This window comes from Lagenorhynchus albirostris, chromosome 5, assembly GCF_949774975.1.
Source record: "Lagenorhynchus albirostris chromosome 5, mLagAlb1.1, whole genome shotgun sequence".
Taxonomy (NCBI): domain Eukaryota; kingdom Metazoa; phylum Chordata; class Mammalia; order Artiodactyla; family Delphinidae; genus Lagenorhynchus; species Lagenorhynchus albirostris.
The window spans coordinates 20,888,123-20,909,904 of record NC_083099.1 but is presented as its reverse complement, the minus strand read 5'-3'; the positions used below and the strand labels follow the sequence as shown (position 1 = coordinate 20,909,904).

General features: G+C 34.4%; 1 protein-coding gene across 1 annotated transcript in view; it reads right to left on the bottom strand.

Annotated features, from left to right (window-relative positions):
* PLOD2 (procollagen-lysine,2-oxoglutarate 5-dioxygenase 2) overlaps nucleotides 1-21,782 on the bottom strand; it is a 107,180-nt gene that overhangs the window by 12,860 nt on the left and 72,538 nt on the right. Inside the window, exons 8-11 of the mRNA XM_060149152.1 lie at nucleotides 10,999-11,100; nucleotides 7,027-7,152; nucleotides 5,209-5,330; nucleotides 1,830-1,934 (exon numbers count right to left, since the gene is read on the bottom strand). Coding sequence (XP_060005135.1) covers nucleotides 1,830-1,934; nucleotides 5,209-5,330; nucleotides 7,027-7,152; nucleotides 10,999-11,100 — 455 coding nt within the window. The remainder of the gene's footprint in view (nucleotides 1-1,829; nucleotides 1,935-5,208; nucleotides 5,331-7,026; nucleotides 7,153-10,998; nucleotides 11,101-21,782) is intronic.

Genomic DNA, 21,782 nt, shown 5'->3' with positions numbered 1-21,782 from the left:
CATTAAGGTATCCAATAAATATTTGCTGAATAAAAAAATGTATGAAAATGGGCTGAGATATTTGTAAGTAGGCCAGTTTTCCTAAAGTTAAGCCTTGAATTACTTTAAAGTATGTTTCCGTTTTGTTTTTTTTTAAACTTTTAAAATGGGTTGTGCTAGCCCTGGCAACGCTAAACATTTTTTTGGTATTTTGACTATTTTAGAAAACAAAATAAAAGGTGACTGCTATACCATGCTGTCTCACTACCTACCAGGAAAGCAGCCCCTTTAAGACAAGTATATGTTACAAATTCAAAACATGCCAGATTTCTTTTAAGGAAATCTAATTTATAATGTGTCAACATTTTCCAAATGAGGTAACAAAATCTGAAGTTCTGTTAGAATTATTTTTAAAATGAAGTAAATTGTAATGGTGTCACACAATTTTGAAGAAAATCTCACACAACTCCTCCAAGAGGAAGGTTATAGACCAACTATTTCCACAAAAAAACCCTATTTCACAACTCTCCAATCTTGTGAAGACCAGGTGTGCCCTTTCTCTTACCTATGGAAAAATGACACACAGTCTGTAAATACACTTCATGCAAAATAATGATTGTAGTTTATTTTTCCTGCTTCCTATTAGAATAAAACGTTAACCAGATACATTTACATTTTGTTTTGTTTAGAATACCTACAATATTGGAAATAAAAACATAAATTAGAATCTACATATTATGTTAATCTAAGGAATGAATGATAATTCAATGTCGATAACTAACAAGATCAAATATTTAATAGAAAAAAATCTTGTAATTTATAATCTTAGCTGCCTGACAGAGCTAGGGAAAGAGACATTGAAAATCAAAATCCATCTTCTGTGTGCCTCAATGTTTTCAGTACGGAATTAGAAGATTAATACTGAGAGGTTTTAGCTTTTGAAATAATAACTGAATTCTCAAATTGACAAATTACACAAACGATGGATTAGTGGAGTATAATAGACTTCTTACATATTTTATTCAGCAAAATGAAAACAGTAATTCTAACATTTCATTGCTAACCATTCTATTTGTTAAGAGAAATAATTGTGTTAATATATGTGAACATACACAGAGTAATACCTGGCACTTAATAAGCACTCACTAAAGGTGGGGTATTAGTGAGAGTATTAATAGTAGTAGCAGTAGTAGTTATAAATGAAGATTAATATCATTATAAGCCGGTATAGATGGTGCCTTTTACCCATTTCAATTCAGTTAAATGAAAACAGGTATTGCCTAGAGATAATTAGTTCAGTACTAAACAAAATCACAGATCAGGCTGTGGAATAATATGTACCTCTGAAATTTCTTTCATATTCTAAGAACTTCCAACTCTGTAATAACTTTCTAGGTCAGAAGTTTTATGAAATTCTACTTTGAAAATATCTGTGGAAAATAAGACAATTCTATTTTTAGACAATTCTATTTTAGATAAATTAGACAATTCTATTTTTAGATTTTTAGATTTTAGACAATTCAAATCTTTAGGAAAATAAGACAGTTCTATTTTAGATTCTATTCATCTAGCTTTAAATAGAAAAATAGGTCAAATATAATTGATAAACATCACATTTGTGATTGTAACTAATATTGAATATTTTGAAATTTTCATCAGGTTGTTTTCTATTTGACTTCTTTAAAAGAAAACTAATTACTTAGAATTGAAAGTTTATAAGGTGTAGAAAATAATTTCTTGTGAGTTCCCTCAATTTGCTAAACACAGACAAGTAATTATAGCATGTCCACGTAGATACAGAAAATAATTATAATTTTAAAAATAAATTGACATTGCATAATATATAGTACCTGTTTTGTTCAATCAAAATTTTTAAAGTCCTTGGATTTGTCAAAACAACATCTGCATCCACACTAAAGTAATAATCACAGTTTTCATCCTGACGGCAAAAATCCCTGTCATTGAAAAAGAAATAAAATATGCATTAAATAAAATAAATATTTGCTGGTTGAAAAATGTTAACATAAAGCTCATAAGCAAAATAAGGTTTCTCTAAAATACTTTTCTAATCAAAATAGTAAGACTATACCCAAAAGGATAAATATTATCTTAAATTTCAAAATGGTCAGTTGATCAACACAGATGTTCATGGGTAGAGTGAAACTAAAAATTTTAGGGCAAGTGAAATATATTTTCAAGCCACTAAATACTTCAAGGCATAAAACATCCAGTCAGAAGGGCAATTTATAATTTAATTCTCTCTAAAAAGGGAACATAATTTATACCAATGTACTTATCAACAACTTTTTTTCACAAATCAAAATGTTTTCTGCACACGCACACACACACACATTCACAGTGTAAGATCCTGTATATCCAACAACTTAGTTTTAATTGAATCTTGGAAATACAGGTGTATATATAACTCTTTAGGTGTTAATACTTTTAAAACTTGATTTGCGTGGAATTCTTTCTAAGATGGTCACTGCCCTGCTTCTTATCCAAGGACACGGATTGTGATGTATGCTTTCTTGGTAGAGCCTGGAGCGTTATCATCAGGAACACGAAGGAATGAACTACTTGTGATACATGATAGGCTTCCAAGTATTACGGTTTCTGCATTTGGAGCTCTCTCTTTCTGAGCTCTCCTCCCTCACTGCTGATCCGAGTTATCACTTTCTGCTGCTGTCAGTGTTTAACTCCATGACACATTTGTTTCTAAGCAACTGTCAAGCAGGACAGCAGACAGGAAAGTTTGTTAAAATTGTGCAAAAAAATTAGAGGAAATTTTTTAAAAATACTGTAACTATGCACGGTGACAGATGGTAACTAGACTTATTGTGGTGATTATTTCACAATGTATACAAATACTGAAGCTGTGTTGTACACCTCAAACTAACATTATATGTCAATTATACCTCAATAAAAATGAAAATTAAATAATTTTTTAAAAACAGCTCAAATTATCTTGGAAAAAAATTTAAAAATTTATACCACATGATTTCAAGGTTAATATAAATCCCTAGTCATAAAGTGTAGCACTGATCTTAGAGCAACAAAACAGAAGTGAGAGCTCACAATCACTCATAAATACTCAGTTATCTGATTTTTGACCAAGGCCAAGTCAATTAAGTAGGAAAAGAAAAGCCTTAAATTAAAAAGGAGTATTGAAACAACTGGAATTTCATTTGCAAAGAATAAAAGTTGACCCCTACTTCACTCCAAACACAAAAATGTATTCAAGATGAATTGCAGATTGAAACATCTTAAAACATAAATGCTAGAATGATAAAGCTTATGAAAGAAAAATTCCAAAGAATGTCTTCATGACACTGGAATAAGAAAGATTTCTTAAACAGAAAATAAACCCCAAAGCACAAAGCATAAAAGAAAAAGACAAAATAGAATTTTATTAAATTAAAATTTCTTCTTATTAAAAGGCAGTATTTAAAAAGTAAAAAATCAAGCCATAGAATGGAACAAATATTCACAAAACATTATAGAGACAGAGATAGAGTTTAGATAGATAGATTTTGTATACAAAATATATAAAGAATTCCTACAAATACACAACTAACAAGATAACCCAATGTAAACAAAAATGCACAAAAGACTTAGATACCTTTAGATACCTAACCACAGTAAGATACCTTTTCATACCCAGTAGGGTGGCTAAAATAAAAAAGATGGGCAATATCAAACGTTGACAAACATGTGGAGCAGATGGAGGTCTATTACCTTGCTGTTACAAGTGTAAAATGTACAACCAGGGCTTCCCTGGTGGCGCAGTGGTTGAGAATCTGCCTGCTAATGCAGGGGACACGGGTTCGAGCCCTGGGAAGATCCCACATGCCGCGGAGCAACTGGGCCCGTGAGCCACAACTACTGAGCCTGCGCGTCTGGAGCCTGTGCTCCGCAACAAGAGAGGCCGCGATAGTGAGAGGCCTGTACACCGCGATGAAGCGTGGCCCCCACTTGCCGCAACTGGAGAAAGCCCTCGCACAAAAACGAAGACCCAACACACCCAAAAATAAAAATAAATAAAATTTAAAAAAACGTACAACTATTTTGGACTATTTAGCTGTTTCTTATAAACATACATCTATCCTAACCCTATGACCTAGTTAGTCCACTCCTTGGTATTTTCCCAAAATATACTAAAGCATATGTACGCACACGCACACACACACACACAACACACATATTCACAGTTCTAATAAAGAATCTTCATTAGCAGCCTTATTCATACTGGCCCCAAACTGGACATAGCCCAATGTCTATTACCAGGGGCGTGTGCAGACCACTTGCGGTATATTCATATGATAAAATACTAGTCAGCAATGAAAAGGAATGAGCTGCTGATAATTGTAATGACATGAGTGAATTAAAAAACACTGTGCTAAGGCAAAGCCAGATATAACAGAGCACACGCAAAAATTTTTTAAATAGAGAAAATAAGTTCTAAATGTGGACCCAAGGTACTCTCCAATGATGAAGTTATGGAACCATTAGTAATAACATCTGTTTGGTTTATCTAAGGCCCGTTTTCCTGCCTGTCCCTTTACCCCCATAATAGGCACTTTCCATCACTTTGGGCCTGAAGCTTCCACAGCACAAGACAAGAACGTCTCCTGCTGAGAAATCACTGAGTCTTACCTTTTCATTACCAACTTTTAACCCACTGATGGGCATATTCAATTCACATTCACTGAATAAGTGATCGTTTTCGCTATTACCAGAATTTTATTAGTAATCTGTCTGAAGTATTAAAGGGGCTAAACAAAGGACCTAAAATATTTATTCTGTGGTTATAGTACTATTTAGATCAATAGGTAACTAGAATATCTGAAACACACATTTCTGCCACACAAAAGCTTCAGATAATGTATATTTAAATCACTGCTACATCAGTCACACTACTCATCTGTCTGGGGATTTAAATCTTGATCTGAAGTTCAGTTAATATTTTGAATAAATATATTGACTCTTAGCCATTAAAAGAAAAACGTAAATAACTTTCATGGCCCTTTAGACATAAATACACACAAACATAGATATAGTTCGAACAGCAGAGGTATGCTCATGTGTGGGCACAAACACACACAGACACACATGCACACACACAGTTGAGACATCCAAGTTTAGGACACTAATTTTGAAGAAAAGTTGTCTTTCTTTTTTAAGTTTCTTTAGTAGATACTGGTTGAATTTAAATTTGCTAAAACATACATTCCCATGTTTCTGGCTTCGGCTTGACTTAGATTTTCTTCCGGTCCTACAATTTTCATAGTAGTGATTTCATGTTTAGCTTTATCAAAAAACACCTTGATGTCCTTTTCATGATAAACTTCCTGTAACATATTTTAAAAATTGAAAATTAGTTTAAAAAAAGAAGAAAAGTAGTGAGAAAAAAAGACAATAAGATGACTGAAGTATTCATATGTAGGGATGACTTCACATTCAAAATTTGTGAATTCCACCATTCACATATTCACTCACTACAGGCAAAGTGATAACTATATTAAGCATATTATATTGAAATATCATCTAAATATCACATGTAGAATCTAAAATAGATACATATCAATTTTTAAAAAAATATACTTCAAAATTCTTTTAACATCTACTCCTAGTCCTTGCATTAATATTTAAATCCTGAGTGCTATAAAATATTTCTGACTTGAGGGGGAAAATGGCTTGTGCCCTGAGAATCTTAGACATGTTTTGTAAAATATCCATAAAAAATATCTATTAAACCTAACAGATTAATCTGTTATAATCTTTTTTATAAAATAAATATTACAATATTATTTTAAGCAGAGAGAAAATTAATGGTCACATAAAAAGTTGTGTTTTACAAAAAGAAGGGAAAGTTAAAATTTTATTGCTAAGAAAATATGATGAGAAAATAATCAACATGAAAAGTCATCAAATTAGTGTGATTCAACTGTGCTAAAATTTAAATAAGGTGATCTAACTGCTAAAATTTAGATAAGGTTACCTATCGCCATCATTAGAGCATTTCAGAGCTCTTTATGTATCAAGTCTCACTAAGTATTTTTGAAAGCTTTTCACAGCTTGTTAAAACTACTTATCATACAAAAGCTGCATAGAGTTAATTTTAAATAAAAGAAGACAACTCCTGCTATCAAGAGGTTTTAGGTCCTACGAAAGGAGGAAAAATATAAATAAAAGACACAATACATAAAAACAAAATACTTCAATGTAAGTACATGTATTACAATGCATTTTACAAAGCCAATGCTCAATACATTCACCCCTTTAAACTTATCTGAGGTGGTTTTCTGCAAATATAAAATAGTCTCTGGAAAAGGCAAATTATTAGCCGATATGTACATCAGGAAGAAAGAACAATCTTAAACAAAAAGTATTAGGACAAAAGAGAGAAAAGAGCATACTTCACAGCTATTGAGTTTTTCTAGGTGATAATAAATGCCAACTGTTTTAACAGGGAAGAGACAAGCAAAATTGAAAAATATTGAGGAAAAATGTCTTTAAATTTAGACTATACATAGGAGGTATTTGGGAGGTTCTGAATATTTTTGAGGGAAATGACAGCATCAAAATCTTTAGGGGAAGAGCATGCCATTGTGTAATTAATCAAAACAATACTGTATATGGAAGATATTTCAAGTTCTGATGTTGGGTATTATTCATTAGCTGCAAACAATTTAATGATCGGTTCTATAAAAGAAGGTACCAGAACTAACCCAAAGGCAAAGGACTATAGGCCCTTTGACATCTCTTCATTATAAGGTTGAACATATAAAAATGGCTGATATTCAACCATTTTGATCTACAAAAAATTGACAGGTTCACGTGTCTCATCCCAATAGTATGATACTAGTTTCTAAACTCTATAATCCTTAGGTCCTAAATACGCAGAGTAGTAATGACTTCAAAAATCCCCCACTGAATTTAACTCAAATTTAAAAAATTTTTTTAGACATGACTAAATAATAACAAATAGTTCCAAGTAAGATCAAAACAGTTTTCCCATAAAATATTCATTTCTCAAATACTTACTTTGTTATGAATAAAGAGTTTAACTGCTTCTTTTGGGTAATCCAGTGTCAACAATATGTCCAGAAATCGAGGTAGGAAAGGGGTTGGTTGCTCAATAAAAACACCTATTGTTACATTTGGGTGAACCTTTGTTTTGTGGCAAACATAAAAGCAAATTAGAATTAGCATGGTTTTACTTTAAATTCTATTCAAGTTTTAATCAATACAACGTAAAACATAAACTAGAATATCAGTACAACTTAACCTTCTAAATTTGACTGCCCCATGACAATTCTCTAATACATTTTTGTGGACCCCACCAAAGTGATTTTACTGAATCACATCTTAACATTATGATTTAGGTTGAAGAGGAAACTCACTATTGTATAACATAGGGATACTGTAATTAAGGTTACTACCTGCTTTACTATTTAATGCTCCCTTTAAGATAGTCCTAAAAGAAACTTCCTTCAGATCTAAATCTATTTGACAGCTTCATCTATGAAGCCAGAATGCTAATTGTGCTTCCATGTTTTTTTTCCATGGTTTGGAAGTTTAGTGGTTAATTTGTAGCTCAAAGAAAACAATCACAGAGGACTTGAGACTTTATTTCTATCCCTGAACCTTTAATCTCATTTTACTGATAGTACTTTATTTTGCTTCATCATTATATTATATATAAGGAAAGCTACTTTCTTTCACTAATATATTTTATCTTGTATCGATTTCTAACATTTTCTTAATTTCTGTTTGGGTATGTTTCAGAGAATAGTTTCTTTCATTCATTGCATGAACAATTCTGAAATATCCACTATTAGTCCGTCCTTGTGATAAGAAACATTTTTAAAAAGGAGTGAAAATTCCTTGCTTGGAAAACTTACAAATGATTGAGGAAGAAAGAAACATAAGTAAATGCCATGTAATAGTGTTATTACCAGAACCATATGAAAGATTTCTTTATAATGCCTTTTTTAATCAGTGTCTTAAAGCCTGACTTTAAAGATTATAGATTTTTAAATTACAAACTACATACAGATGGGTGAAGGAGGTCAAAAGGTAAATAAATAAATATAGTGCATTACTGAGCAAGAAAAAAATTTTTAATAAAGATTACAGCTTTTTTTTTTTTTTTGGTACGCGGGCCTCTCACGGCTGTGGCCTCTCCCGTTGCGGAGAACAGGCTCCGGATGCGCAGGCTCAGCGGCCATGGCTCACGGGCCCAGCCGCTCCGCGGCATGTGGGCTCTTCCCAGACCGGGGCACAAACCCGTGTCCCCTGCATCGGCAGGCGGAGTCTCAACCACTGCGCCACCAGGGAAGCCCAAGATATTTTAAAATACCATATATGTTAAGTGCTGAATTAGGTACCTCTCCCCCATCTTTTCACACATGATACCTCACATATTCCTCTGTTATCTGGATAATAACATTATTTGTTTGCACTGAAGTACAAGTCATACACTGTTGTCCTTCTTATCAATTCATTCAGTCCCCCAAATATTTATTGCTAAATCAATAAACAAATACAAACAACTAAAGACAAAATATCTACCTTCTAGGTTTCTGTTCTCAGTTTAACAGGGAAAATGAGTAAAAACTAGATGACAACTCTCCCTTATCAAATGATGTGATGCATTTCATTTAAATTTTGTAATAACCTTAGAAGTTATTTATTACCCCAAATTTACACATGAGGAAAATGGGACTTAGAGGAGTTATGCAACTCAGAACACATAAATTAGTAGGTAAAGAACTGGGCTTCAACATGCTACATCTCCATTGTCAATCTAAGCTCATTTTTATATACTAATGATACTAAGAGTACAACAGTTAGCTATTATCAAGGCTTAGCACCTCATATATATAATTTATACATATAAAATATCATTATATATACACATCTATATAATTTCATTTAACCCTCCTACCAATCCTCTGAGATAGCCATTATCATTTTTACACATAGAGAAACTTGCCTATGGTCCACACCTAAGTATATGGTAGCCCTAGATCTTAACTACCCACATCATTTTAATTTTTATATCCCTGTTGCATAATTACTACACATATAAAACACATAAATTTATTTTGCATAATAAAATGGTTTTCCTTTCTAACAGTCTATAAGACAAAAAAGCTTAGCTTAAGAATTAGGTGATTTTCACCTATATGCAAAAAATAAGATAAAAAACTATAATATAAATATTTTTCAATCTTTGCACCAGAAAGTTTATGTAAAAGGATACTAAACAGATAAAAAGCTTTAACTCTCTCTCCAGAAGACTTTGCAAAAACGATCAGGATGAATTTTTAAACATCTTCATGATGCAGCTTCAGTCAGAAAGTTCCTGGCTTTCTTTCCAGATAGGAAACATGCAGTCTGTTATTTGAGAGACTGGCCAAAAAGTCTTATTTTCAAGTAAAATAGGGTTCTATTCAGAAGGTCCTAAATGTGGACAAGTTACTCTTTATCCTCCTTTTCAGAATAGAACAGAAACTATTTAATTCAGGAGTCTGAGTGCTTTACGGTGAGAGTATTTTTGTATTTGCATGGGTACAGGAGTCACCAGAACTATATTAAGGTGAATTTTATTTCTGTCTATACTTATCTGGCATGCTGTAGATACTCAATAAACCTATGGTGAATGAAGGAAAGAATCAGCCTTAATGACAAAATCATCCCTAGAATTCAATTGTTCATACACAAGTTACAAGAGAAATTTTTTGGAAGAAAAATGTTACTATAAGATATCCTAAAACTGCTCTGGTTGATGAGAGAAGGATACATAAAATGTTTAATAGACACATAATAATTACTTTCAGTTGCTCATTTACTCTAAACGTATAAACATTAAACTATAGCTATAATTCTCTATGAAACACATGTATAAGTAGCACTGTGTCTGGCATATAATATGTACATTACATCCAGGCGAAATTGCACAGTGATCAAGATTATAGGATCTGGAGCCAGACTGCCTAAATTTAAATCCCACCCCCAACACTTAAAAAAAAAATCACATGCCTTAAGTAAGTTACTGAACGTATATATACCTTAGTTTTCTCATCTGTAAAACTCAGTCAACAGCACTACCTACTTAAGGGATTTGTGAAATTGATATAAGTTACTATCTATAAAATATTAAAACAGTCCTTAGTCATATAGTATTATTTTAAAATCATCAAATTTGAAAATCAAGCACAGATAAAATTAGTCCATATAAATAACAAAGCATTGTACCTCAACACTTTGACCAAGTTACCAGACTAAAATAAAACAAGAGCACCCAACCATAGCAAGCTAGTATATATTAACAATCAAGCCCTTTTCGCTAGGGTCAATTATTAACTGGCTTTGCTGGAAATACACAAATCCAGCAACTTTCGGAGTCATCATGTTTTAGCTTTTTAAATCCATTATCTACCATATTATCAATACTATAAAATAATGTGCTTTTTTTTCTTTTACAAATTATTGTATTTCATGACAATGTACTTTTTTTGTAATAGATCTTTATTAGAGTATAATTGCTTCGCAATACTGTGTTAGTTTCTGTTGCACAACAAAGTGAATAAGCCATAAGCATATATATATATCCCCATATCCCCTCTCTCTTGAGCCTCCCTCCCACCCTCCCTATCCCACCCCTCTAGGTCATCTCAAAGAACCAAGCTGATTGCCCTGTGCTATGTTGCTGCTTCCCACCAGCTAACTATTTTACATTCAGTAGTGTATATATGTCGATGCTACTCTCACTTCGCCCCAGCTTCCCCCTACCCCCACTGTGTCCTCAAGTCCATTCTCTATGTCTATATTCCTGCCCTGCCACTAGATTCATCAGTGCCATTTTTTTTTTAGATTCCATATATATGTGTTAGCATATGGTATTTATTTTTCTCTTTTTCACTTACTTCACTCTGTATGACAGACTGTAGGTCCATCCACCTCACTATTTTTTATTACTACGTTTCACACAGAGTCAATTGCACTTACATCTACTGCAGACAAGTCAATTGTATCCACTTCACAAAGAGTGCAGCCATTGTCTTGTGTCCATGCATTAGGTACATAGTTTCCAAAATAATTCAGGAGAATCTAGCAAAAGAAGGAAAACTGTATTAACAAAAGTAAACCTTGGACTTCCCTGGTGGTGCAGTGGTTAAGGATCCGCCCGCCAATGCAGGGGACAGGGGTTCGATCCCTGGTCCGGGAAGATCCCACATGCTGCAGAGCAACTAAGCCTGAGAGCCACAACTACTGAGCCCACGTGCCACAACTACTGAGCCCGCACACCTAGAGCCCGTGTTCCACAACCACAGCAAGAGAAGTCACCGCAATGAGAAGCCCGTGCAGCGCAACGAAGACTAGCCCCCGCTCACCGCAACCAGAGGAAGCCTGCGTGCAGCAACAAGGACCCAATGCAGCCATTAAATAATTAATTAATTAAAAGACCCCTCTCAAAAAGAAGAAAAAAAGTAAGCCTCTCCCATCAATGTGCTTTCATTCTATCAACCTCTAACTTCAAAGCATGTTTTCTGCATTAGGTATCCCCTTAATATTCTACTAATACAGTGTACAGTGAATGGGGCAGTGCCAGTGTGACCCCCTACCAGCCATCACCACACAAAACAAATATTGTATACACTTTATCACCAAAAGGCACTAAACTCTTCTCGGAAACTATGTTACCCACTATAACCCAGACTTCTGGGCAGTGATTCAAGGGCACCAACGTGAAGAAAAGAAAGCCTGCAGATTAAAACAGATCTAGAACAAGTCCTAATTAGAGCCACGTCACAGATCATATCAATAATAAACTAAAGTGGGGGTAGAACAAGATAGCAGAGAAGGAAGACCCTGGGCTCACCTCCTCCCAGAGATACACCAAAATTACAACTACAGATAGAGAACCGTCTCTGAGAATGACCTGAAGACTAGAAGAAAATACTTTCCACAACTGAAGATAAAAAGAAAAACCTACAATGAGACAGGTAGGAAGGGCAGAGAAGCAGTCTAATCAGAACCCATGTACCCAGTGAAGGAACCCACAAGTGGGAGGGATATCAGAGCCCCAGAGGTCTTCCCCAAGGAGCGACGGGTCCAAGCCCCACCTTGGGCCCCCCTTCCTGGGAGACCTGCACCAGAAAGATGAGCCCCCATAACATCTGGCTTTAAAACCATTGGGGTTTATGTGCAGGAGAGCAGAAGGGCTGTAGGAAACTGAGACTCTGCTCTTAAAGGGCACATGCACAGATTCACTCTTTCCAAGTCCCAGTGCAGAGGCAGCAGTTAGAAAAGTGCCTGGGTGATATAAGAAAGAAATTCATTTACTAATTTTAGAGCATGTGCTTGAGGGGCAGGGATCTGTTGCAACTTTCTCTGGGTATAAAGGGGCTGGCAAGTGCCAGTGTTTTTATTTGTTTTGTTTTTATTTGGCTCACCTTCTACCTAGCAACCTGGCACTAGCAGGTGACATTTCTGACTCTCTCCATCAAACTTAATGTACCATTTGCCCCACTCCGGTTTGCCAATGGACCTGACATAGCCAGCATTCCTCCAAAGTGGCCCCCTACCTTGCCAGTCCCAACAAGCACCCTCATCCAGCACCAGAGCCCCACTAAAGCAGCCCTTCACCCTGCCAGTCCCAGCAGGTGCCCTTGGTCAGCACCAGTGTCTCCCCAAAGAGGGTCCCATCCCATTGGCCAACCCAGTACACCAGAGTGCCCACAACGGTTGTGGCCAGGCCTTATAGCCAGTTGTACTGGGGACCAGCCCCATACACTAGTGCACCCACAGCAACTGCAGCCCAGCCACAACAGGAGGATGCAGACAGCCCACACAGAGGATGTTCCTGGAGCACCTGGCTCTGGTGACCAGGAAGGACCACACCACTGGGCCCCACAGAACACCTTCTATACAAAGCCATTCTTTGAAGACCAGGAGATATAGCTGATCTACCTAATACACAGAAACAAACACAGAGAATTAGGTAAAGTGAGGAAACAAAGGAATATGTTCCAAATGAAAGAACAAGACAAAAACCTCAGAAAAAACTAAACGAAATAGAGAAAAACCAGAAACTAGAGGGAACCACCAGCAGATTAGATGATGCAGAGGAAAGGATCAGCAATCTGGAGGACAGGGTAATGGAAATCACCCAATCAAAATAGCAAAAAAGAAAAAAGAATTTTCAAAAATGAGGATAGTTTAAGGACCCTCGGGAATAACAATAAGCATTCTAACATTTGCATTATAGGGGTCCCAGAAAGAGGAGAAAGAAAGGGAGAGAAAAGCTGTTTGAGGAAACAATGGATGAAAATTCCCCTAAACTGGTGAAGGAAATACATTTGAGTCCATGAATCCCAGAGAATTCCTAAAAGGTGAACCCAAGGGGATCTTCACATATAGACTATCATTAAAATGTCAGAAGTTAAAGATAAAGAGAGTATTAAGGGCAGCAAGAGAAAAACAACTTGACACATACAAGGTAAAACCAGTGAGGTTATCAGCTGATTTTTCAGCAGAAAACTTGCAGGCCAAAAGGTAGTGGCATGACATATTCAAAGAATTTAAAGGAAAAACACAACCAAGAACCTCTAGCTGGCAAAGTTAATGTTCAGAATTGAAGGAGAGATAAACAGTTTACCAGACAAGCAAAAAGTAAATGAGTTCATCACCACTAAACCAACCTTTTAAGAAACGTTAAAAGGACTTCTTTAAGCAGAAGAGACAAGAACATAACCAGAAATATGAAAATTATGCAAGAGAAAAATGCCACCAGTAAAGGCAAATACAAAGTAAAGGTAATGGATCAACCAACTATATAGCTAGTATGAAGATTAAAATAAAAAACTAGTAAAATCAAATATATCTACAATAATTATTTAAGGATACACAAAATTTTTTAGATGTAAAATATGACCTCAAAAACATAAAACATGGCAGAGGGGAATAAAACTGTAGTGTTTTTAGAATACACTCAAACTTAAGCAATGATCAACTTAAAATAGACTGCTATATACATAGGTTGTTACATAAGAACCTCATGGTAACCATAAACCAATTGATATTAGATACACAAAAATAAAGAGGAAGTAATACAAACATTAACTGTAAAGAAAGTAACCAAATCACAAGAGAAGAAACGAACACAGAAGAACAACAAAAATAACCAGAATACAACTAACAAAACTGCAGTAAGTACATACTTATCAATAATTACTTTAAATGTGAATGGACTAAATGTTGCAATCCAGAAAATAGAGTGGCTGAATGGATAAAAACAACAAGATCCATATACATGCTGCCTACCAGAGACTCACTTCACATCTAATGTCACACATGGACTAAAAGTGAGGGGATGGAAAAGGGTATTCCATACCATACAAACAGACATGAAAAGAGATTGGTGATAGCAATCCTTATATCAGACAAAATAGACTTTAAAACAAAGACTGTAAAAAGAGACAAAGATATTACATAATGAGAAAGGGATCAATCCAGCAAGAAGATAGAACAACACACACATGTACATACACACACCCATAGGAGTATCTAAACACATAAAGCAAATACTAACAAACATAAAGGGAGGAACTGACAGTAACACAATAATAGTAGAAGACCTTAATGCCTCACTTACATCAGTGGACAGATCATCCAGATAGAAAACCAATAAGGAAACACTGGCCTTAAATGACACATTAGACCATATGGACCTTTCTTTTTTTTTATGTTTTCAATTTTTTTTAAACATTTTTATTGGAGTATAATTGCTTTACAATGTTGTGTTAGTTTCTGCTGTATAACAAAGTGAAATGTATGTATACATATATCCCCAAATCCCCTCCCTCTTGCGTCTCCCTCCCACTCTCCCTATCCCACCCCTCTAAGTGGTCACAATGCACTGAGGTGATCTCCCTGTGCTATGCAGCTGCTTCCCACTAGCTATCTATTTTACATTTGGTAGTGTATATATATCAGTGCTACTCTCTCACTTCGTCCCAGCTTACCCTTCCCCCACCCATGTCCTCAAGTCCATTCTCTACATCTGCGTCTTTATTCCTGTCCTGCCCCTAGGTTCTTCAGAATCAATTTTTTTTTAGATTCCATATATATGTGTTAGCATATGGTATTTGTTTTTCTCTTTCTGACTTACTTCACTCTGTATGACAGACTCTAGGTCCATCCACCTCACTACAAACAACTCAATTTCACTTCCTTTTATGGCTGAGTAATATTCCATTGTATATATGTGCCACATCTTCTTTATCCATTCATATGTCAATGGACACTTAGGTTGCTTCCATGTCCTGGCTATTGTAAATAGTGCTGCAATGAACATGGACTTAATAGATCTGTATAGAATATTCCATCCCAAAGCAGCAAAATACACTTTCTTTTCAAGTGCACATGAAACACTTCCCAGGACAGATGATGCACTAGGCCACAGAACAAGTCTCAATAAATTTAAGACTGAAATCATATCAAGCATATTTTCCAACCACAAGGGCGTGAGATTAGAAACCAACACAAGGGGAAAACAATGCAAAAAATACAAACATGTGAAGGCTAAACAATATACTAGTAACCAACCAATAGGTGACTGAAAAAACCAATGAGGAAATAAAAAATATCTCCAAATGAAAATGGAAAAACAAGGATCCAAAATCTGTGGGATGCAGCAAAAGTAGTTCTCAGAGGAAAATATACAGTGATACAGGCCGGCCTATCTGAGGAAACCAGAAAACAATAAACAATCTAACCTTACACTTACAGGAACTAGAAAAAGAAAAAACAAAACCCAAAGTTAGTAGAAGGAAGGAAATAATAATAATGAAAGTGGAAATAAATGAAATAGGTAATAAAAAAAAGAAAAAAAAATCAATGAAACTAAGAGCTGGTTCTTTGAAATGATACAAAATCAACAAACCTTTAGCCAGATTAACTCAGGAAAAAAAAGAGAGCCCAAATCAATAAAACCAGAAATGAAGGAGAAGTTAAAAAGGACACCACAGAAATACAAAGGACCATAAGAAATTACTACAAACAATTATATGCCAACAAACTGGCCAACCTAGAAGAAATGGATAAATTCCTAGAAACATACAGGCATACCTCAGAGATATTACGGGTTTAGTTCCAAACTACCATAGTAAAACGTATGTCGCAATAAAGCAAGTCACAGAAATTTTTTGGCTTCCCAGTGCATATATCAGGTTTGTTTACACAATAGTGTAGTCTATTAAGTGTGCAATAGCATTGTGTCTAAAAAAAACAATGTACATACCTTACTGAAAAAATACTTTATTGCTAAAAATTGCTAACCATCATCTGAGCCTTCAGTAAGTCATAATCTTTTTGCTGGTTGTGGGTCTTGCCTCAATGCTGATGCTGCTGACTGATCAGAGTGGTGGCTGCTGGAGGGTGGGGTGACTGTGGCAATGTCTTAAAATAAGACAACAATGAAGTTGGCCACATCAACTGACTCTTCCTTTCACAAATTATTTCTCTGTAGCATGCAGTGCTGTTTAATAGCACTTTACCCACAGCAGAACTCTTTTCAAATCTGGAGTAAACCTCTCAAACCATGCCGCTGCTTTAAAACTACATTTATGTAATATTCTAAATGATTTGTCATCATTTCAATATTCGATTAAGTTTGCCATTTTATATGGGTGAGGTTCACGACACCCCAAAACAATTACATAGTAATATCAAAGATCACTTATCACCATAACCGCTAACTGGTCACAGATCACCATAACAAACAAAACAATAATGAAAAAGTTAGAAATATTATGAGAATTACCAAAATGTGACACAGACACACGAAGTGAGCAAATGCTGTTGGAAAAATGGTGCTGATAGACTACTCAACACATGGTTGCTACAAACCTTCAATTTATAAAAAACGTATGTGTGAAGTGCAATAAAACAAAGTGCAATAAAATGAAGTATGCCTATACAATCTTCCAAGAATGATCAGAAAGTTATAAAAACTCTAAACAGACTCATTACTAGAAATTGAATCAAACATCTAAAAAATCCCAACACATAAAAGTCCATGACCAGACATCTTCACAGGTGAATTCTGTCAAACATTTAGAGAAGACTTAATACCTATTCTTCTCAAACTATTTCAAAAAACTGAAGAGGAAGGAACGCTTTCAAAGTCATTCTATGTGGCCAGCATTACCCTAATACCAAAACCAAACAAAGACACTACCAAAAAGAAAATTATAGGTGATTATTACTGATGAACATAGATGCAAAAATCTTCAACAAAATACCAGCAAACCAAATGCAATAATACATTAAAAGGATCATACCTCATGATCAAGTAAGATTTACTCTAGGGATGCAAGAATGGTTCAATATATGCAAATCACTCAATGTGATACACCTCATTAACAAAAAGAAGGATAAAAATCATATAATCATCTCAATAGATGCAGAAAGAATTCTGACAAAATTCAACACCCATTTACAACAAAAACTCTCAACAAAGTGTTATAGAGGAAACATACCTCAACATAAAGGCCACATATGACAAACCCACAGCTACTGTCATACTCAATGGTGAAAAGCTAAAAGCATTTCCTCTAAGATCAGGAGAAGACAAGGATGCCCACTCTCCCCATTTTTATTCAACAGTTTGGAAATCACTGCCAGAGAAATTAGGCAAGAGAAAGAAATAAAAGTCATCCAAGTTGGAAAGGAAGAAGTAAAAGGGCCACTGTTTGAAGATGGCATCATACTATATATAGAAAACCCTAAATACTCCACAAAAAAACTATTAGATCTACTAAATGAATTCAGAAAAGTTGCAAGATATAAACAATATACAGAAATCTGTTGCATTCCTATATAGTAATAATGATCTATCAGAAAGAGAAATTTAAAAAACAATTTCATTTACAATTGCATCGAGAAGAATAAAATACCTAGGAATAGATTTAACCAAGGAGGTAAAAGATTTGTACTCTGGAAATTATAAGACATTGGTGAAAGAAACTGAAGAAGACACAAATAAATGAAAAGATAAACTATGCTCACAGATTGGAAGAATTAATATTGTGAAAATGTCTATACTACCCAAAGCAATCTCCATTCAACACAATTCCTATCAAAATATCCATGACATTTTTCACAGAACTAGGACAAATAATCCTAAAATTTATATGGAACCACAGAAGGTGCCAAATAGCCAAAGCAATCTTGAAAAAAGAAGAACAAAACTGGAAGTACCATGCTCCCTGATTTCAAACTGTACTACAAAGGTACAGTAATCAAAACAGTATAGTATTGGCACAAAAACAGATACATAGATGAATGGAACAAAACAGAGAGCCCAGAAATAAAACTATGCTTATATGGTTAATAATCTATGACAAAGAAGGCAAGAATATACAATGAGAAAAGACAGCCTCTTTAATAAATGGTATTGGGAAAACTGGATAGCTACATGTAAAAGAATCAAACTGCTTTCTCATACCATATACAACAATAAACTCACAAAAGATTAAAGACCTAAATATAAGACTTGAAACCACAAAACTTCTAGAAGAAAACATAGGTAGTATACTCTTTAACACTGATCTTAGCAATATTTTTTGGATATGTCTCCTCAGGCAAGGGAAACAAAATCAAAATAAACAAATGGGACTAAATCAAACTATAAAGTTTTTGCACAGTGAAGGAAACTACTATCAACAAAACAAAAAGGTCACCCACTGAATGGGAGAAGATATTTGCAAATGATATGTCCAATAAGGGGTTAATATCCAAAACATACAAAGAACTCATACAACTCAACATCAAAAAACCAAACAAACCAATGAAATATGGGCAGAGGACCTGAATAGATATTTCACCAAAGAAGACACACAAATGGCCAACGAACACATGAAAAGATGCTCAACATAATTAATCACTCAGGGAAATGCAAATCAAAACCACACGAGATATCATCTCACATCTATTAAAGTGGCTATTATCAAAAAAAAAATAAGTGTTGGCAAGGATGTGGAAAAAGGGGAACCCTCATGCAATGTTGACGGGAATGTAAATTGGTGCATCCACTACGGAAAATAGTATGGAGGTCCCTCAAAATAATCCAGTAATTCCACTTCTGGGTATTTTTTCCAAGTAAACCAAAACACTAACTCATAAAGATACATGCACTCCTATGTTCACAGCATTATTTACAATAGCCAGGATATGGAAGCAACCTAAATGTCCACCAATATATGAATGTATTAATATACAGAAATGGTGATACATATATAAAATGGAATATTACTAAGCCATAAAAAAGAAAGAAATCTTGCCATTTTCAACAACATGGATGAATCTAGAGGGTTTTATTCAAAGTGAAATAAGTCAGACAGTGAAAGAAAAATGCCATATAATTTCACTTACATGTGTAATCTAAAAAACAAAACAAATGATCAAACATAACAAATAACAGTCATAACAGAGAATGAACAGGTGGTTCCCAGAGGCGATGGGAGTGGTGAGGTGAGAGAATTAGATGAGGGAGATTAAGAGGTACAAACTTGCAGTTACAAAATAAATGAGCTATGGGCATGAAATGAACAGCGTGGAGAATATAGTCCATAATAATGTAATACCTTTTATGGTGACAAATGATACTTAGATTTATTGTGGTGATCATTTTGTAATGTATAGAAATATCGAATCGCTATGTTGTGCACCAGGAACTAACATGGTGTTTTAGGCAATACTTCAAAAACAAACAAGCGAACAAACAATCTCACAGAAAAAGAGATCAGATTTGCAGTTCCCAGAGGCAGGAGGCAGGGGAGGAGAAACTAGATGAAGGTGATCAAAAGGTAAAAACTTCAGCTATAAGATAAATAAGTACTAGGGATGTAATGTACATGATAAATATAATTAACACTGCTGTAGGTTATACATGAAAGTTGTTAAGAGAATAAATTCTAAGAGTTCTCGTTACAAGGAAAAATTGTTTTTTCTTTTATTTTGTATCTATATGAGATAATGGATGTTTACTAAATTTATTGTGGTAATCATTTCATGATATATGTAAGTCAAATCATTATGCTATACACCTTAAACTTATACAGTGCTGTATATCAATTGTAAGACTGGAAGGAAAAAAAATAAAGTACAATATTGCTTCCCCACTTACTCCTTTCAGATCTCTCAGAGCATCTCCTTCGTGACTTATCTCCCCTTCTCCTTAAGCATCTTTTGGCATTCATTTTACATGTAAAATCTGAGTCCTTGTGTATGTTTTGGGTTTAGGAGAAGGTGAGGGAAGATGGATGACAGAGAGAGGTAAACACACTGGGAGATGCTCTGAACCCTCAAAAAAAAAAATCTTGAATATATCTAGAGTGTAAATATTTTAGGGAAAATTCTGCCAATCTTCTTTAAAAAATTACTACACATTCTACTGCAATTTTAATATCTGTAGTGGTAGGAACAGTTATAGTTTTTAATTTTTTTATTATTTCTTGTCATAAACTATAATTATCTCACCTCAACACAATGAAGCTGAAGCAAACTAGCTTTGGCTGTAATTTTATATTACTGTTAAAAGGAAGCACCTAAAATCCTCACTATGTTTATACAATCATTAACTTTTCACTGAAAATGCGAAACGAACTCAAAACAAAAAAATGTTTATACATTAAATATGATGGTCAAAAATGTACAGAAGTGCCAATTGACTTTTTCTAGCTTCCTAAGACCCTAAAAGAGATGTTATGGTATAGAATAGATGAGGAAATCAGTCGAGTACCATTTTATCCGATTCCTCTCAAATATCTGGTATTCTATCCAAATATTTCTATTGTACTAAAACTGAAGCAAATGCTATTGAAACAAGTACCGTATTAATTACAATGAGAAAACCTTTGTGTTTTACAGATATTGTAGACAGTTCCAGTATTCTGTACAGCACAATCATAAGACGTGGAAAAGATAACTCATTCACATCCTTATTGAACTACATAATTCAGGAAACAAATTATTCAATACAAGGCAGGAAATATGTAGTTATGACATTCATTAATGACATTTCAAGAGTCAAGTGGTCATCTGAATATGCCTCTATAACAAAAACAAAAATTTTACTGTTGTCAAACTAAAGTGCAAACATTAATTTAATCATTCATGTTCTATATAATATTATGGTTTTGAAGAAAATGAAAAGGTCCATGCGAAAATGGATTCTCTACTAATCATTATTTCTAACAGGAATTTTTTAAAAGGCTAGTGAGAAATTTTTTAAAGGCTAGTGTTTTATATATCCTGGGAAAGAATTTTTTTAAAAGAAAGAAAAAAAATCCCCCACAGAGTTGGACATATCTAGAATTCCCATCTATATATAAACATTGGCACTTTCCTCATCTCAGAAATCTCATAAGAAATAAATATTTATTTCAATGAATTATTGATCTGTCTCTTAGGATCCCTGTGTGAATATGAAAATGATCAATCTCTTTTTTAAAAGGTTAGAGCATAGAAGGCATTACATTTAGTTTTCTCAGAATTAAAACTATATTATAACTTTTCTACTTTCTACTTTTCACCTAAATTTGATTTTCATAGATAATTAAGACTGGAAACCTCCCTCTTTTAGATCTCTCATCACACAGGCAGAGGTTACCATCACCACCACCCTCCATTTACGTCTGTTTTCTTCATTAAAAATCTCAGACATTTATGCTGGCAGCTTTGGAAAGTACAGAAAACTGTTTATGTAGTTAGGCTGTTATGGGCAG